This window comes from Phalacrocorax carbo, chromosome 2 (assembly GCF_963921805.1).
Source record: "Phalacrocorax carbo chromosome 2, bPhaCar2.1, whole genome shotgun sequence".
Classification (NCBI taxonomy): Eukaryota; Metazoa; Chordata; class Aves; order Suliformes; family Phalacrocoracidae; genus Phalacrocorax; species Phalacrocorax carbo.
The window spans coordinates 42,222,735-42,240,913 of record NC_087514.1 but is presented as its reverse complement, the minus strand read 5'-3'; the positions used below and the strand labels follow the sequence as shown (position 1 = coordinate 42,240,913).

General features: G+C 44.1%; 2 protein-coding genes and 1 long non-coding RNA gene across 6 annotated transcripts in view; 2 read left to right on the top strand and 1 right to left on the bottom strand.

Annotated features, from left to right (window-relative positions):
• Nucleotides 1-3,258: 3,258 nt before the first annotated feature.
• The window catches only part of FAM110B (family with sequence similarity 110 member B), a 119,465-nt gene continuing 104,544 nt past the window's right edge, over nt 3,259-18,179 (top strand). For 3 of the 4 annotated variants that reach the window (XM_064442677.1, XM_064442673.1, XM_064442674.1), the window contains exon 1: nt 3,259-3,603. The gene's annotated coding sequence lies outside the window, so the exon portion shown is untranslated. Of the gene's footprint in view, nt 3,604-9,500; nt 9,520-18,179 lie in introns of those variants that run through there. The other variant, XM_064442676.1, reaches the window with a different exon arrangement.
• On the bottom strand, nt 3,353-4,288 carry LOC135311776 (basic proline-rich protein-like). The gene has a single exon (XM_064441777.1). It carries the CDS (start codon nt 4,286-4,288, stop codon nt 3,353-3,355), a length of 936 nt encoding a protein of 311 aa, XP_064297847.1.
• Nucleotides 11,386-17,348, top strand: LOC135312304 (uncharacterized). The gene is made up of 3 exons (XR_010371872.1): nt 11,386-13,603; nt 14,340-14,428; nt 15,623-17,348. It is a non-coding gene; the product is annotated as an uncharacterized LOC135312304 (long non-coding RNA).

Genomic DNA, 18,179 nt, shown 5'->3' with positions numbered 1-18,179 from the left:
GCTCCTGGTCAGTAGACTGGAGAGGCTTGAGAGTAAATACACCCTACCGATGCAGGGGCAGGCAGTGAAGATACACCATTTAGTACTTGAGTTGCCGCGGCTAATTCAGCCTGAGTGCCACGGTAATTCAGGCAGCAGCCTGCGTTTTGAAATGTATTTTGATCATTACACGTAAGTTTACACAAGCAGGGCAGATCCAAAACCCAAACATCCCACAGCCAGGCCTCTAGAGCTAAACAGAGGGAAATGAGCTGCTTTGTTCTCAGTTGTTCTTACGCGCAGTTACAGGTGACTTTGTGAACAGCATATGCAATGCCAAATTAGAACTGAAATTCTCTTTGAGTGCAAGCAAGCCTTAGGTTTAGAAGCAGCTGTGAGATGGGGACTTACTGTTAATGGCAGATTCAAGTAGCATCAACAATGACAACATGTTGTTTAAGGTAGACAGAGCTTGTCTTCACTGCTGTGTTGTGCTGCATGAGAACAGGACCTTGAGTACCTGTGTTAATTAACACAATTTTAAGTAGTGTCAGCTGTTTCTGAGTAAAACTACTGATTAGAGCAACAAATGCTTTATTCTCAGTCTTGTAAGAATATGGATTTGGGAAGACAGTTATGATTAATAGCTAGGTTTTTTTAATTTTTGTATCTCAAAACCTTTTGAAAGTTGTGAAACATTTTAATAGAGTAAGAATATAAATGCATTTTATAATAATCTGTTCTTAGGAAAGTAAGTCTGAAACTGGGTAATTTTATGTTTATCTCCAGAGGTTTTTAGCCTAGTTCCAGACAACACATTTTCTTATGCACACTTTATTTTACTCCTATTGAGTAGTCTTATTGAATTAGACTAGCTTAATCAGGTGTATGCATGCTTATAGAATTCGTTTCTTGCCTTAGATATTATTTATAAATCAGGGGTTATGGCATTTTAAAATGCAGAAATCTGTGTGCAAGGATTATCTTTTAAGTTGCCCTTAAATGTCACCCTGTGGCCAGTGTGCTGGTTTCATTAAAGGGATGTGGGACATGATGAAGTTTGTGGGTGTTCGTGACCAGCTCAGGTCTGCAGCTTGCCTTGCAGCTGTGGGTTCTCTAGCCACTGCTTCAATGGCTTGGTCATCCATCTGAGGCACAGGCTAGGCTGACACTGGTCTTGATGGTGAGAATGAAGACCATATTTTAGTAGTATATTAAAATTAAAAGGTGAGACACTAATTGTATTATACCATACTTCTTCCCAGAGGCAGCAGCTGCACAGTGTGGCATGATTTAATAAAGCTATCCATCATGTAATGCCTGGATGTGAAAAACTTACTATTACTAGTGTCAGAAACAACTCCGTACCTCTTGTTTCATCAGCAAGGGCACAACAGAATTGTTATACCCTTGCTTAGGCTTTAACAAAGAGTTAAAATATTGGTAAGCCTCTGTTTTGACTGGGAATGGGGAAACCTTCTGGCCAGATCAGGTCACATAAAAGGAGATGAGCTGCATTTGCCTATTCCTGCCCCTATTACAGTCATCCAGCCTAAAAAATGAAGGGCAAAATGCACCTCCTGTAAAAGGCGGTCACACAAGATGGGGCGCAAGCACCCCCACATGTGGCAGGAGCTCCCTTTGGCACAGGCTATGGGGCTGACGGTTGGCTTCTGTCCCCAGTGAATAATGCAGCAAGCAGATCTTGGCAGTACCTAGGATGCATGATGTAGCTTACGCCTCCAGCACATTGGCTTTACTTAAGGCTGCCTGATGGCTTAGGCAGGCTTCTCCACATTTATTAAATTATTTTATATTTTCAGACATTTTCCCCCAACACTTACAAGGCTATCAACTCCAATTCCTTTTTTAAGTTTTAAAATAAAACCAAAAATTCCCACCCCCCCAAACAGCTACAGGAGTAAAGGTTCAAGCCACATGCTTTCATTTCCCATTCTTTAATGCAGCCATGTTAGCATGTGCAGGAAGCAGAAGGTCCTTGTTAGTTATGTGGCAGAGCCCAATCACTGCAGCTTCCTCCCCTTCCTCACACCCCTCTGCCTTGGAACAGGCACCTCATGGGCCTCACAGATAATTTCTGTGCAATAGCTAGAGGAACTGATAAATCATCTATTTCTTAAGAGTCTATGGCATGCCAAAGCAACTTGGTCCAGTACTAAACTCAAGGAGCTGGCTTAGCACCAAAGGCCTTGTGCTACCCTGCCCCTTGCAGCCTGGGAAGCAGAGCTCTATGCAACTAGTGAGAACTCCCAGGTGGGATCTTTTAACTGCTGGGGGTGGGTGGGGGGAGGGCATATGAACATTAGATGAAAGAGCTTTTAAGGGAAGCTGCTTGGCTAAGGAGCTTCTCTACTTATGCCTGGGTCCTAATAACCCTAGGATGGTCTGGTTTTGTTACTGCCTTCTTAAAGGGTCACTTGTAGATAGATGGTCCTGTAGTCTGAGTCATTTTGCTCATTCCACCTCTATACAAACAACTGGAGTCTAACTACCCTTCAGAGAAGGCCTTATACGAGAGCATTTGTAAATCTGTCAGTCTCTTCCAAGTGAGAAGTGAATGAGGGGGAATCCCACCCCACCCCCTTTCTACTCTTTTAACTGGAGTGACAGGACAGTATTTGTGTTGACTTAGGTACCTGAACTGAAAGACTAAAATCAGGAAGGTTGGAGGTTTATAGGATGAGCAATGGAGTACTGTGGCAAAAAATGTGCTTTCAAAAGGTACCTCAATGATCAGCGAGCAACTGGATGTGTAGATCAATAGGCAAATGAATGGCAACGTGTGAAAGAAAATGTGAGCTACCACAGGTGATGGGATAATGGTGTGTCTGAAATTCACTTTTTACTAGTTCAGGGACTGCCAAGCGCAGAATGCTAAGAAACCAGTCTTTGTGATCCCATCTACCTTCTGCAATAAAAAAACCCAACTTAATTTAACAGGAGTCACCAGTCAGCTCCTGAGGCATAAACAGGCAGCTGAAACACTGCGTGTAGGCTGACTTCAATGCTGGATGCCGAGCAGCATTTGGCACAGGTGAAGGGGGTTTTCATCACAGACCAAAATTAACTTCAGTGAAGTTACCCCGTCTCTGCCAGGGCCGGAGGAACAATCTTCGGCGGGGAGAAGCGCCCGACTCGCCTCCCTCGCTCCCGCCCTCCCTCCTCCCCTCCCGGGCGCCGCTCGGCCGAACAAAGGCAGCGGCAGCGGCGGGTCCCCTTTGTGCGGCGGGGGCAGGGGAAGGGGCGATCCCGCCCCGCCAGCCGGGCCCGGCGCCGCTGGGCGGGACCCACGCTCCGGCCCCCGCGCCCGGCTAGGCTCGGCTCAGCCCGGCCCGGCTTGGCTCAGCTCACTTCAGCTCGGCTCGGCGGCGTGCCGGGAGGAAGCGCCGGCTGCGCGGCAGGCGGGCGGGCGGCTGCCGGCCGCTCGGCTCTCCCGCCCCCCGTCTCCTCCCCTCCGCCGCCCAGCCTCCGCCCCCTCCTCCTTCTCCTTCTCCTCCTCCTCCTCGCGGTGGCGGCGGCTTTCTCGGCCCCGGCTCCCTGCTCTTCCCCGCGGCTTCGCCTTGCTCCTCTTCGGGAGGCTCCCGCGCCGCGCTGGCGAGGACGGTAAGGACGGCGGTGAGGTGGGGTGCGGGGCCGGGCCGGGCCGCTGCTCGGCGGGGCCCGGGGCTGAGCGCGGCGCCGTCCCGCAGCCGTTCCCCCGCTTGTTGGGGGTGGCCCCGGGCAGCGGCGGCGGGCGGGACCCACTACTAGCCCCGGCGGGCGTCTGGCGAGGGGTGCGGGGCCCGCAGGGTGCGGGGCCGGCGGCGCCGCGCTGCCCTGGGGGACGGGCGGGGGGCTCGGCTCCGCCGGGCGCTGCCCTGGGAGCTGCCCTGCCCAGCTCTGCCGGCGGGGGTCGGCGGGGCAGGCGGCTCCCTCCGGTGACAGAGAGCGGCCCCCGTAGGTTAGGTGCCCCGCGTGGGTGCGGGACCGAGCCGGCTTCGTCCCCCCGCCCGGTGGGCGGCGGCGGCGGTTGCGGCCCCGAGCGGGTCCGTGGCGGGGCGGGCGGAGCGGTTTGGCTCCTCTGAAATTCCCCGCTAATGTTAGGAGAAAACATATGGCCCAGGAGAAAGCCGCTGGAAGTCATAGCTGTTGAACTCCTCCGAGTTGTTTCCCCGAGTGGGGGCGAAGTGTGAACCTCGTGAACCTCGTCCCCGGGGTGCCCTTTCGGGGGGACGCGGGGCTGAGCACATGGCCGCCCCCCCCGGGCTGGGCGTCCGCTCGCCCGCCCTGCGCGGGGTCTGCTCCCCATCTGTCACAGCTCCGCCTGAAGCCGGGCCTGCCGGCGCCCGCTTTCATTTCAAAGCGCTAATCTGACCTAAAGAAAACTTTAACTGGGAGAAGGGAGAAGGCTTGTCCAAAAGGTAATTTCTTCCGCCCTCCCCTTCCCTTACTCAGACAAGACATACGTGAAAAGAAGGGAAAGCAATGGAATTACTGGTGTCCCAGGGTCCAGTATACATATGGCAGCTCACAGGGCAGAGAAGAAGGTTAAAACTTTCAAAAACCTGGCACTGGCAATTTAACATCTCTAGTGATTCATAGCATTAACTTTTCAAAACTTGAATTTTACCGTGATGATCCTTGCTTGTATTTAAAGTCTGCAGTTACTGTGGTCAGATATTTAAGGGTGAAATGTCTCCTTTGTGCTTAAAATGATGATGCTATTGTGTTTTGTAAGCAGCAAGACAACTTTTATCTTTAATATATACCTTTTTATCACTTAGCTGTGAATACTTGCTCTGTTTGTAAATCTGCCACTGATTTGTTGGGTGGCTTTGCAAAGGCCACTTCAGTTCAAGTTCCTTTCTCTGTAAAATGCCTGTATTGATTTAATGGCGTACAGGGGGTGCGCAGCTTGGCTTGTGTCTAATGTTAAGTGTCCTACTTGGTTAAAAATGTTGAGAGCTCTAAAAGGGTCAGTGTAATCCTTACCACACGTGGGCTCAACTGACCTAGAATTAACAAGATAAAACACTTTTAAGCAATTCTGGAGTAAAAGGTGGTGTGTTATTTCCTCGTGTGTGACTAACACAATTAACTACTTTTTCGAAGTATCCAATGCTGTGCTCCTCAGTTCAAAGGGTGGCTGAACACCCCACTTCTGCAAAGGTTTGGCTCGAGCTAGTGAGGCTGGGTGCGAGAGCAGAAGGTACCTAGCAGTGTGAATGTGCTCCCTGGGGAGATGTACCTGTTGGTGACGGTGGCACAGGGAGGTGGGTGCAGAGACCACCGTCGGTCAGAGACGGTGAGCAGCCCTTGCCGCGGTGCGGGGCTGTTAGAGCTGACAGGGCTGTATGCCCCGCCAGAGCCCCCATTTCATGTGGGTTAGTAGCATATCGTGTCAGTCGAAATTTCATGCTGCGGTACTGAGTTTCCCCTCTGTGGGCAGGAGGTAGCAGGCAGGTACCTGTGCACGGCAGTGTCGATGCAGGTATACCAGGAATGTGGTGGTTAGTGTGATTTACTGCCTTGATGGAACTGATAGCCTATGCCGGCAAGTCTGCTCTGTTGTGCAGAAGGCTTAGACTGCTCTCATTCCAGTGCATCCGTGTTAAGAAAGCTGTATCACAAACTGAAGTTAAGAGGGGGAAGCGGTGTTTTCGAGATTCGTATGTGGATCGTTCGCTGTCACTTTGCCAGAGTGGTTCTTTCCATGTCCTGCTGTAGCGCTTGGCCATCAGCGCCCTCCTTCCCTGTTCCTCATAGGCCTCTGGTGCCCACGCTGGAGACATCGGATCTCAGATTGCTGCTGGAGGCACTTAATGATCAGTGCAGTCTTCCAATGGATGGGAGATGGCTTTCTCTTAAAGGTTCATTTTATACTCCAAAATCTGGAGGGCTAACATTGATTTAGTGAGGCAAAATTGAGTCAAATTATAGAATGTAGCCTTGCAAACATGTTCTGGTTGCTCGGAGCTACGGAGTACATTTGAGATACCGTGCTAGTGCATAAAAGGAAGATGTTTCTCAAATGTGCTTTTTAAAGTATGTTTCCCAGTGGTGACATAGTTATATTGGAAATCACTACACTGAAATATCATAGGGCAGATTTTGGCCATTAATTGTAGAGGAATGCAGAATAAATGAATGCTGATGTTTACAGCCTGGCTGGAACTAGAGGGCATATCTTTGAACTCAGGTAAGGAATGTCTCTGGTGTCTCCATGGCTGACACTGGGTCTTACTTTCCACTGCTGGATTACGGCTCCGTTCTACAAGGCCTTAAGCACATGTGTTGATTAGCCACAAGTTAATTATTTTAAATTAAACTGAAGGGTAAGTATATGTCAGCTACAAAGTGCTTTTATTTCAAGGAAGTTTTATTTTAGCAGGGCAAGTTCTGAGGAGTTAGAGGAACTAGTTTGTGAAGTCCACATGGCTGAAGACCTGTAGGAGTTAGAGGTTTTAAAAAAAAAAAAAAGGGGGGGGGGGCAAAGAAAAGGCTTAGACTGTCTTAAATGGAAGGTACAACAGCTGCTTGGAAACTGCATTTTTAAGGAGGAGGAAAAGTTTGCCAAGTGGGCCTGCAGCCTTGCTGTGAGAATAAGATACTGCAAGTTACTGGAAAACCTGTAAGGAATCAAGCAAAGGAGGGGATTGATCATTGGAGAGCAGAAACTGCAGGGATAGCACGTTAATTGCCAAAAGCTAGAGCATGAAGAAATTTAAGATGAGGAAAAAAAATAAAAAGAGCAGAAGAGAATTTGGCTATGATGTTGAGAGGATCAGGCTATAGTTGAAAAATACATCTAATGCCTCCAAAATTAGCAGTTATAACCAGTTTAGGTAGGGATGAGGATCTGAACATGGGAGAAAGATAAAGTGCTAAACAAAAATGACCAGAGTAAATGTCTTATGCCTGTTTCCAGATTTAAGGCAGTTAAACTGAGGAAGCAAAGCGTCTTTACTTTAGGGGTCTGAAAGAGTTGGTGCAGGACTCTGGAGCCAGGTTAAAAAAAAAAGATTGGTTGTTATCTGTCAAGTTGAATATAGCAGTTGTGATTGCAAAATAGAAAAAGTATACTTGTATTTATTTTAAAAGGAGAAGAGAATGAAATCTTCACACATTTTACTCTGGTCTTAATAGTATTTGAGGATTTAGAACAATTTTGGAATGGAAAAAGTAAGTATACAAAGACAAGTGGAAAACAGGATAAAATGCATCATGGATTTGCCACAATTAGGTCATGGAAGACTAGTGATATTATTACTGGTTAAATACAGAGTGTCTTAGACAAAAGGAGAAGGCGGCTTCAGTTTGATGTGTGTACATCAAGGTGTGACACCAAAAATTACTAGATTGGAAGCATGGGGCTTGGCTAAAGAATGGTGAGGTGGCTTGGAAGGACAGCCTGAAGGAGAAATTATGTGTCTGTGTGCATGAATAAAGGAATTATTGCCCTGGATGGGGGCTGGTCTTTTTACTTCACCATACTGGCTGAGATAACTCTATGCAAAGAATGATCGCTGATGAGGCAAAGTTAGAAAACATCCAGCATGGAGCAGGGTTGGATTATTGCACAGGAAGAACTGAATGTCTGTGATGACTGAAGCAATAGGAATGAGAGGAAGTTAAATAGCTCTAAAAGTGAAGTTATCTACCGAGTGATTATTAACAACACATCTGCTATCAGTTGGCAGGTCATCCCTTAAGGCCTGGAGGAAAAGGCCTGAATTCCATAGTCAAACAGGATGACTCTAATTGATGGTAGGCATGAAATGAAAAAATGAAATGAAAGCAAATGTGATCCTCAGTGAGAGCTCTTCAGTGGAGGTAGGCAAGTTATTATGCAAGGCGTTAGGGAGACTTCATGTCAAATAGTGTACATAGTTCTAGTCACTTGTGTACAGCAAATACTAAATTCTAGTGGAACATGTGCAGGGGCATCCAGGCTACAAGGGTGGAGTTAGTCTGGAGTTAGACAGGAGACCAAACCTTAAGCTACGCTGGCTTTTGGAGCTTAGTAATGGCAGAGGGGGACATAGCAGCTGCTTGTAAATTCCTTTGGGCAAATTCTTGGAGAACAGAAAGGGTCATAAACTGAAGCCTCATCTGTAATTTTGGATTAAAAACTTGACATCCAGGAGGATATTTTGATGATTTGTTGAATGAATGTTAGAATATTGTACAGGGGGAAATAAAAATGAGTTTCCTAACTGTCAGATTTTTGGATGTCCTCCCAGCTGTACATCTCTTAAGTCCCAGTTTGTGTTTAAGTTTGCATGTGACTGTTAAGGAAATGGACGATGTCCTGGTTTTGGCTAGGATTTTCTTCCTAGTACCTGGTGCAGTGCTGTCTTTTGGGTTTAGTATGAGAATAATGTTGATAATACACTGTTTTAGTTGTTGCTAAGTAGTGCTTATACTAGTCAAGGACTTTTCAGCTTCCCATGCTCCACTGACTGAGAGGGCTGGGATGCACAAGAAGCTGGGAGGGGACACAGCCGGGACAGCTGACCCAAACTGACCAAAGCGATATTCCATACTATATGATGTCATGCTAAGTATATAAACTGGGGGAGTTTGCTGGGGGGAGTGACCACTGCTTGGGAACTGTCAGGGCATCAGTCAGCAGGTGGTGAGCAATTGCATTGTGCATCACTTATTCTATTTATTCATTTATCATTATTATTATTTTCCCATCCTTTTCTGTCGTATTAAATTATCTTTTATCTCAACCCCTATATTTTTTTCCCCCTATTCTCTCTCCCATCCCACAGTGGCGTGGGAGGAGTGAGCGAACGGCTGTGTGGTGTTTAGCTGCCTGCAGGATTAAACCATGACAGGCAGTTTGGGTAACTCAAGCTACCATAACTTTTAGGCTTTGATCTTTACTGCTAATCAACTGAAATAAAAAAACACTTCTGTGAAGGAAGTGTGATGAGCGGAAATACTTATTTTTGGGGAGTATGTGTTGTCCAGTCACTTGAAGGTGAATGGAATTTATAACAAGCAAAACCCCATTAGTGGCATTAGTAGCTGCTGCTTTTTCTTCTACTTTAGTGTATAGCGGAGTGGAATCAAGTACAACTCATAAAATATTAAAGATAACCACAAATTAATATGCATGGGACAGAAAATGCATAAATAGACACGCAAGCTGGAGGTCAGGATGGCTGACTTGAACCCATAAATAAATAAAAGGATTATGCTTTCCTGTGGTGTGCGTGCCCCTATTTATCCTTTGCCTGATTTCATGCTCTCTAGTCTTATGAGTGCTCCATGGCACTGGCTGCATCCTCTTGTTTGAGAACTGTGCTCCTGGGAACAGGAATAGGGAGGCTTCACCTGGGCAGGGACTCGAGCAAAACCTTGCACAGTAGGTGAGGTGCAGGACTGCTGAAGACCCAGGGTGGGGGCTCCCAGCTGGGAATGTGTGTGCCTCTCTGTGGCTTTGTTTTGCAGGTGTAGTACCTGATGTAGGCGCTGATGCTGAGCTATACAAAGGGCAACGCAACCTAATGCTGGGAACAAATTGAGGTACGAGATATGCCAGTTCAGATGCGTTCTCTGGTAACTCTATTGAAGACTCGTCTGGTCCACACTGGGGGCATGTACCTCATAGAAGGTGTAGTGGTGGTGTATGTGGTTTAAAGGCTCCACTCTGTTGCCTTAATTTGATCTTTACTTACAGCATCAGGGTCTGTCCGTTTGTAAGCTCTCCTGTAGTTGGGCTTGGGCTTTGTACATGCAGTCAAAATTCTCAGTTTCAAGGTGACTCTTCAAAATGGAAGAATATATGTCATCTGTGAGGACATATCTTGAGAATAATCATTAAATTAAGATGCTTTGAGTGTGTTTGTACATCAAAGCAAGATCAGTGTCTTGATATTGCTTTATGTCTGTTTGTTTTGAATTTATAAGGCAGGTGTCTAACTTCCTTAGAAATAATCGAGTTGCAGACTCTTTTCCAGCATAGTTTATTAAAAATTTGAACTATTAAATTTAAGGTGTTTGCTTTAAATGCATGTATTTTCTTTCTTTAAAGAGGAGCTGAGTAATGAGCTCAATGTGTCAGCATCCCCCATAGGAAATAAATGTGAAGAGATTGTGTTGAGCCATCAAAAGAATAATTTAACAATCCCAGGGAAAATTGAATTTATTGTCTTGGTAGCTTTTAGCATGTATTATTAGGCTATTCTCTTATTGTGATTTTTTCATTTGCTCCTATTGCTCTTTTATATGAGTGTTGGGTGTATCATTAAAAAAGATGAGACTAGGGCTGTGCTTTGCATTTGTATAGCATCTTTCACTTGACAGCCTTCAAGTTCCAAATATTAATGAATGATGTGGAAAAGTTATTTCAGATTTATAAAGGAGAGATTCAACCAGAATTCAGTCTCTAGTAAATCGGAGAGCAGAGCACTTGTCTCCTGATGCTTTGCTGTCTTCTTTAAAAACAAAATCACTCAAATAATTTCCTGTTACAATTTGAGGTCTTAGAAAAGCCTGCATTAAAAAATGGGAGGAAATGTTTTAAGACTTTATTGGATAGGGAAGATAACAGCAGCATCTAGTATTGTCTGCAGCTGAAGGAAGTGGAAAAGAATGTCCTTCTTGTTAGTAGGTCAAGGAACTGTGTGTGTGTGGTGAGCATGGTCATACTGGGAAGCAGAGAAATGGATTGGAGCAAGTGATACAAGAGGTAGAAGTAAAACCTGGAACGAGCGCACTTGAAAGAATGCAAGAGAGAAAATGTGATTGAGAAAATGAGAATTATGGAAAGACTGAATGAACAAATTGATGAACAGGGAAATGAAGGAGAAATGCTTATGTTACACGAACTCAATATGCACATTATCTTGTGTCCAAATTAAATTGGAAAGCTCATGTTTTATTGTGGTGATGTAATTGTGGGGTATCTATTAGCTGGTTGGGGTTGCACTGTTTAGAAAGGCACATTTTGAATGAAGAGTGGTTACAGAGGGGAAGGAACAAAGCAGAACCTTAGAGCAAACCTCAGGAGAACCTTTTAGGTGTGAGCATCTGTAAATTAGTATCTTGCGTAGCTCAAAAACAAAGCAAAGGAAAAGAAGAATTGTGGGCAGAAGCATGGGGAAATAAAGGTGGTTCTGCAGCCTTCCAGTGGTTTAACTTCCAGATTTCCACGTGGTGATTTTTTTTTTGTGCAAATAGGAGTTGGAGTGTGCTCCTTCTGTGAAAGAACCATTGGTAACAGTGTCTTCCTTTGTCCCATACCTCTGCACAGTATTAGACAAGTCTATTTAAATAACTACCCAGATTCATGAGTGGACCCAGACCTTTGGATTTGTAACGACCTTTGTATGTTGTCTTTTGCTATTTGACAAGTTAATCTGTGCATGTTACCATTTGGGAGGTCGGGGGCCACTGGGAATGAAACTTCCTTGTGTGTGTGTATGCATATATATATATATATGCAGCTTAAACTAGGGTGGAGGAGAATCATTTAAGTAAAGGTTGAGTAGAGCACTTTTGAGATGATGATGATAATATACATTTTATTTCTACTTTATTTTATATATATGAAAAGTAATGTTGCTGTGATCTATTTGACAGAATGTTATTTTCCCTTCTGTCCACCCCCAGTGGTTTTAGACCTGCTTTTTAAATGTCTTAATTAAAAGAACATCTTGTCGCTTAGCATGCATTCATGTACTTCAAGATTATATTTAGAAAAATTTGAATTTAACTATTGACTTATTTATAAATGTTAGGATTAATGTGATAGATTTTACTTGCACGTTGTATTTAATTGCAGAATTCTTATTATCTATGTTGTTTTGTCTTTCTGAGCTGTGATATTACTGAAGTATATTGCTGTTGAGTTCTCCCAGTGTGTTAGCTTTGGATGTTGAATGATAATTGCAGGGAGTGACAATCCTGAATTAATTTAAATGCTAGGCAGTGTGAATGGGACTTCATGGATTGCTTTCACTCTGGCCAGATGTTATTTTCTCACTGGAGATCACTTGTGGCTGTAGGACTTCTCTCTACATAACAAAACTTGCTACGGTGTGTAGGGACTTACTGATAAATCAGTCAATTGCATTAATTAATATCTGCTAATCAGAAACTAGACTCCAAATTCTGCAACACGTGAGATTTCTGCAATGTGTTCATATAAATGCTTGGGCAACTTTTGCAGACGTGAATGTTTGGTTACTCAGATTTCCTGCAAGACGTCCACAAATGCTTTGCTGAAAGATTAGAGATGTTTTAATTAGTATTTTCCTTTTTTAATTGTTATTGTGTTGTCCTCATCTTGTGACGTTTGCTGTGCACGTTAAAGGGGGTATTCCCATAGCAGAATTGGGTCCTATTTCAGTAAATGAAATGTTGCATGTTAGGTTAAGCTTCAAAAGTCCTAGCTGGAGTGAATCTCCCAAATCCTTCTGTATGTAGAGCCATGCACTTCAGGTCTTTTCCCCCCTCTTTCTTCCTGTTTGATAGACTGTGAGGGAAAGGAGAAACTGACTTTAATGAAGCAGAGCATATAGGAATGCACAGTTTAAGCACTTGAATTTGGAGAGAAAATGTTCTCCTCTAATCTTTGCTATAATGGTTTGAGGTGTTCACCCATGACTATATGAAACAAAATTTGTGTATTTAGAAAAAACTCAACTTGACTTTTTTTCTGATGACCATTTTATTATAGCAAGTTTGTGCTATCACAAAGTTTCTATTTTAGGAATGAGATATCAGATTTTTTCCTGTTTAATTGAAAGATGATCAGTGTCATTTCTCTCTTCCTTCCCTCTCCATCCCCCTTAAAACAAAACAAAACCTTCGGTCCTTAAACAAAAGTGTCTTTGTTTTTACATTTGTTTTATGAAATCGCTTAAATCCTTTGGGAAAAGCTTTCCTCTCACAGGAAGAAGGGGGGGAAAAAAACCCTCCTAAAGCCAAAAACAGCAAGCCTGTTACCAGACATCACAATGTTTTGCTCTCTGAATAGTAGCAGATTGCATAAAAGAAGCAATTTCTCATCTTAATGAATGAAAAAGTGCACTTGCAGAAATGCACACAAATAGGCATATGGTTTTCACTCAGCAAATGTAAAATCAGTAGCACTCAGGACAAAAACTTGCTGCATACCTTTCTTGGGGCTTCTTTGGACTGTCACTGTTGGGAATGGAACTTTAAATCTGATATTTTAAAGCTCTGTGAGATGGGAAATCAACTGCTCCCTTCTGGCCTTTTTGTTGTGTGTTTTTTTTTTTTTTGTTACAGTAGGCAGATGCATGCATTACCCTTTCCTGATCTAGTTACCTGGCAAACATGAACTAAGTGAGAGAATGACCCATAAAGACCAAGAACTATATGAAATATCACCCTGATAATCTGTCTGCATGGGCTTTATCCAGAAAATATACTAAGGAACAGGAGTGCTGATGAGATGGAACAAAATTATTGCAGCATACTTACTCCCAAATCTAATAAAAATGCAAAATTGAGTCAGTGGCCTACTATTTGCAATCACCTGTATTATTATGTGGGCTGGAGTGATCAAGGATGAAGGAAAATTGTCCAAGTGAATGCTGGATGTGAATGGAAAAAATAAGGCCTCCCTTAATGCCAGGAGGTAAGGGCTTATTTTCTGTAGAGTAGGAAATGAGACATTGGGCTAAAACAGTTGTTTAGGACCACCCCAGAGGACACCTTTGTAAGCATTATGTGGAGAATTTGGAGTATGGTGGCCTCCCTGGGATCCAGTGGCACATCACATAGCATCTCCTCACATCTCGGGCAGCTCTTGGACTTTGCTTGTTGTTCCCTCTGTTTGTGCCATGTGTTGCCACTGTCCCCCTTCTGACTCTGAAGCCAATGCTGCATGAACATTGACAGCATGTGCTGGGATTTGGCATGTTTGCAACCTGTGCAATCGCTGTAACTTGAGGTCATGACTTATGAGGGGTGGCTGAGGTCACTTGGTTTGTTCAGCTTGGGGAAGAGAAGGCTGAGGGGTGACCTCAACACAGTCTACACCTTCCTCAAGGGGGGCAGTGGAGGGAGGGGTGCTGATCATCTCTCTCTGGTGACCAGCAATAGGACACAAGGAAACTGAATGAAGCTTCATCAGGGGAAGTTCAGGTTGGACATTAGGAAGAGGCTCTTCACTGAGAAGGTAGTTAGTCACTGGAACAGGCTCCCCAGGGAAGTGGTCACAGCACCAAGCCTGTCAGAGTTCAAGGAGCATCTGGACAATGCTCTTAGTTGTGGTTTAGTTTTGGGTAGTCCTGCAAGGAGCAGGGAGTTGGCCTTGATGACCCTTATGGGTCCCTTCTAACTTGAGATATTCTATGATTCATATTTCATAGAAACAGCTGTGTCCTCACGACTGGCTTGTCCATAGTGTGATGGTGAATCCGCATGTTGCTTCCTGGACTTATTTTTATAACCTAACCTTGTAAGTACACCTGCTTGTCCTTCCGGTGCCTGGGAGGAGAACTGTGCACTCTGTGGTGCCTTCTGGATTAGCATCCTTGCCACTCGGAAAGAGGCGCATGCAGAGATGATTATATGGAAGTTCACTTTGTATTTGAAACTTTAAGTGCGCTTCATGAAGACTAGATCAGAATTGTAGGCTTCAGGGAGATGGAAGCTGAATTAACTTGTGCTTTGCTGGCTAAGCAGCACTGAAGTTTTCATTACTTGGCCTAAAATGGAATAGGTAAAAGCTGTAGGGAGAGGCCCTGTCCCCCAGCTACGCTGGGTTTAATAAAATATAGGAATTCTCCTTCTAAACTCTCATTATCCAAAAACTGCTGTGAAGGTATCAAATGATGCTGTTTAGATTGTTGTGATCAACTAAGTTGATTTCCATATCACTTCTGGATGACTGTTACTGAAAAGACTTTATAAGGTGCCCTGCCCCAATATGAAATCAGATCCTCACGCTCCACCTCCTACGTACATTTTACTGTATTGTGTAGGCTGCACTGCTCAGACAGAGTAGAGAGGGATATTTGCTTCCTGTGCCATCATTACAGTCAATACTAATCAAATGCTGCTAATGACAATAGGCGTGCTTTACTGCCACGTAGCAGGATATTATATATCTTGGTCAGAGGGGATCAGTGGAGCTGTGGCCTGGAAGAGCTGCCCACCTTATAGGCCCATGCTCACTCTCCCAGTACCCTTAGTTCCTGTTTCGCTGCAGGGCCAAAACATATTCCCCAAAACCTGTTTCCTGTAGGTGCTGCAGCTGAGGTCGGTTGAGGTGGAGACTGGAGGGGAAAAGACTGGTATCAGAAAAGTCCTGGTACTGTTTGCACCTAATAATTGTGCTGTGGCTTAGGAGTGGACATAGTATTGCAGTGCTGTAGGCTGGAGGCATGTCACCCATTGCTGTGGTTTAAGCCTGAAGGAATTGCAGTGTGAGTCGAACAGGAGGGCAAGGAGGCAGTTTATATTATGGCAGTTGTGGTACAGATACTGTCTAATGCAAAGTTGGCTGCCATGAGGTTCCAGTCGTTCTGTTACGTCTTTCCCATGCTTAAAATTTCCACTAATTTAAAACTGAATTTCTAATGAGAAACAAAACCTGTTCCTTAATCTGTGTGACTTGCTTTCATGGAATACTTCATTCAACTTTGTACAGATTGTGAAAGCTATCTAATATTTGAAAATCAAGTCGGCCATTTTCGACATTGAACCAGACTGAAGAGTGCTAGCAATCCCCATGAAGTCCTCCTTCAATGAAGTGTAATTTGGTACCATAATATACTGAACTGAAGGAAGCAATAGAATAGTTCTGCGCTTAGTTCTTTTTACATTGCAATTTTGGAGTTGCAACAGTAGATTTACCATTGTTTCTTTAATACCTTTCTCTTCTAATTATTAGGCGATATCTAGAACACTGAACTTTTGAAATCCACTTTAAGCGTTATTTTAATAACTGGTATGTTGGAGTGGAGAAAATATCCTCTTGTTCTTCTGTAGAGCAGTCACATGGATACAACTTTTTCCTTTATTTGAAGCTGTTTTACAGAGTTAGAGTTGTGCAGAACTTCCTAGGCTGGTATTTTTCTAAAGTCAATGTCAGAACTTACTTTTTCATACTTGCAAAAGATTGCGGTCTCTGACAATGAGATATATACCTCACTTTAGTTCTGTTTATCTTGTTCATCGAGTCAAACAGCTCTTGCAGTTATTATCCATGATCAGCTAGCTCATTGGCATGACAATTAATCAAAGTATGAATGAGAATATAAGGAACTCTTGTGGTTGGTGCCCTACAAACTTCACTGGCACCTCTGGTGAGTGTTCACCAAGGATAAGGAAGAGGCATGGGTTGGAAAGGATATGAGGGAGGCAATTACAGTGCTAGAGTATGGCTGGGATAGTTCTTGCTGCTGGTCTTCGTACCTCTGAAGGCTCCAGAGAAAAGAGGGAGTGTGCCATTGGGTTGCTGACCAGCGTCTCTTTAACATTATCTTGTCTTTGATCACAGGTTCACAGCCCTTGGCAGCTTGAAGTGTAGAACAACTTCTTTCCCGTTCTGAGAAATTACAGAACGTACCTGTTTAATTGCTCTCAATTACATGATGGCTTTTGTTTTAACCAGGTCTTTTCTGACTTGGGAAGAAAAGGGATGTATTCTACATGGAAACCCGTGTACAGCTTTTTCAGATAGCTTAAAAATGTGTTTCAAAACTGATCTGAATTATATAGTTGGTCTTCAGCCTGAGTATGTATGAAACGTACAGTGACATAAAATTAAGATGTCTGGTTTATGATGTTGCCTACTTGTAAAATACAACTAACTACTCACAAGGGAAGATCCTCTTGGGGATAAGATTCAAATTTAGTGCCTGCCTTTATCAGTTATTACTTTTCTGTTGTTAATTTTCTCATTTAGATTTTTTCTTCTAAAACAATCTATAGGACAAGTATTTAAACTAACCATTAATGCTTCATTTTTGATGTCTGTAGTGCTTTTACCTGTATGCTAATGTATGTAGATGAACAGGTCAGGACTACACCTATATAATAAATGTGCCTTAATTTACTCCTATGTACATTCCAGGGTGTGGATATTTAAATAAAAAGGGGTAAAAAAGATGAGCTTGTGCCTGGTGCAGTAATTGTAGCTGGTGACTGACACTTGTGAAGGGAGTGCAGCTATCAAAATAGGTGCCATCTGATGCCAGTTTTTTTTCTCGCCCTGACTTAAAGGCAGCTTGTAGAGGCACATCAGTAGCAAGGCAGAGGCTGAGCGCCTGGTTGGGGCAGAGTCTTTCTGCAGTCCTCTGTTTGGTCTTGATGGCAAGACAGGTGTGTTGGATGTGTCCTTGTGGTGGGATAAGCCTCATGGCCATGCTCCCTGATGCACTTGAGCAGAGGCAGCCTCTGGAAAGCGCTGTGGCTCCCTGCTGTGCTACAAGTCTGGGTTTCCCACAGGAGCCCACGGTGCATGGCCTGGTCTGCCATTCCCCTGGGATTGGGATGTGGCTGGCCTCTGGGTTGGATCACAGGGCCTACTTAGCCATCCCTCCTGGATCCTTTGGTGTCTCCTACCTCTGGTTCTGTGAGAAATGCTCAACAGGAGAGGCACAGCTGACTTCAGGGGCTGATGTACCAGGAACCCAATGGTGCACAGCACTCAGAGGTTGCAGTCAAGGTTTTGCATCACAGATAGAAAGGAGCAATCCCTTCATGTAAAACAGCAGGGGAATACATGGAACAATGTTCCTGGGAAAATGTGAATGCATGAGGCAGGAAAAGGAGTTGTCAGGGGAGCTCTGGTTTATGACTTGTGCCACTGACTGTTGTTCCTGCAGCATTTCTCAAGATCCAAGAAATATTACGTGGATGTCTGCAGGTAATCTTGAGTCATCTTGTAGTCAGAAAACCGAATCTTTCTCCCCATCCCTTGGTATTTTTGCCATAACACAGTGGTGTCCACATGTGTACACACAAATAATATTCTTTGTTTAAAAGTCCTAAATGTTTCTTTAGGGACCTGATATAATTTTCTAGATGAGCTTTGCCTTTCTGCAGCTGGTTTGGACCAAATCAGGGGAAACAGTTATGGTACATGGTCTGCATCCAAAGGAGAAGCTTTGCTCCTCTGAGGGCTGTTAGCTACGATAGGAATGTAGTCCTTAGCAGTTCGACTGGGCTGAAACTCATCTTCTGCTCTGAGCCTTGGAAGA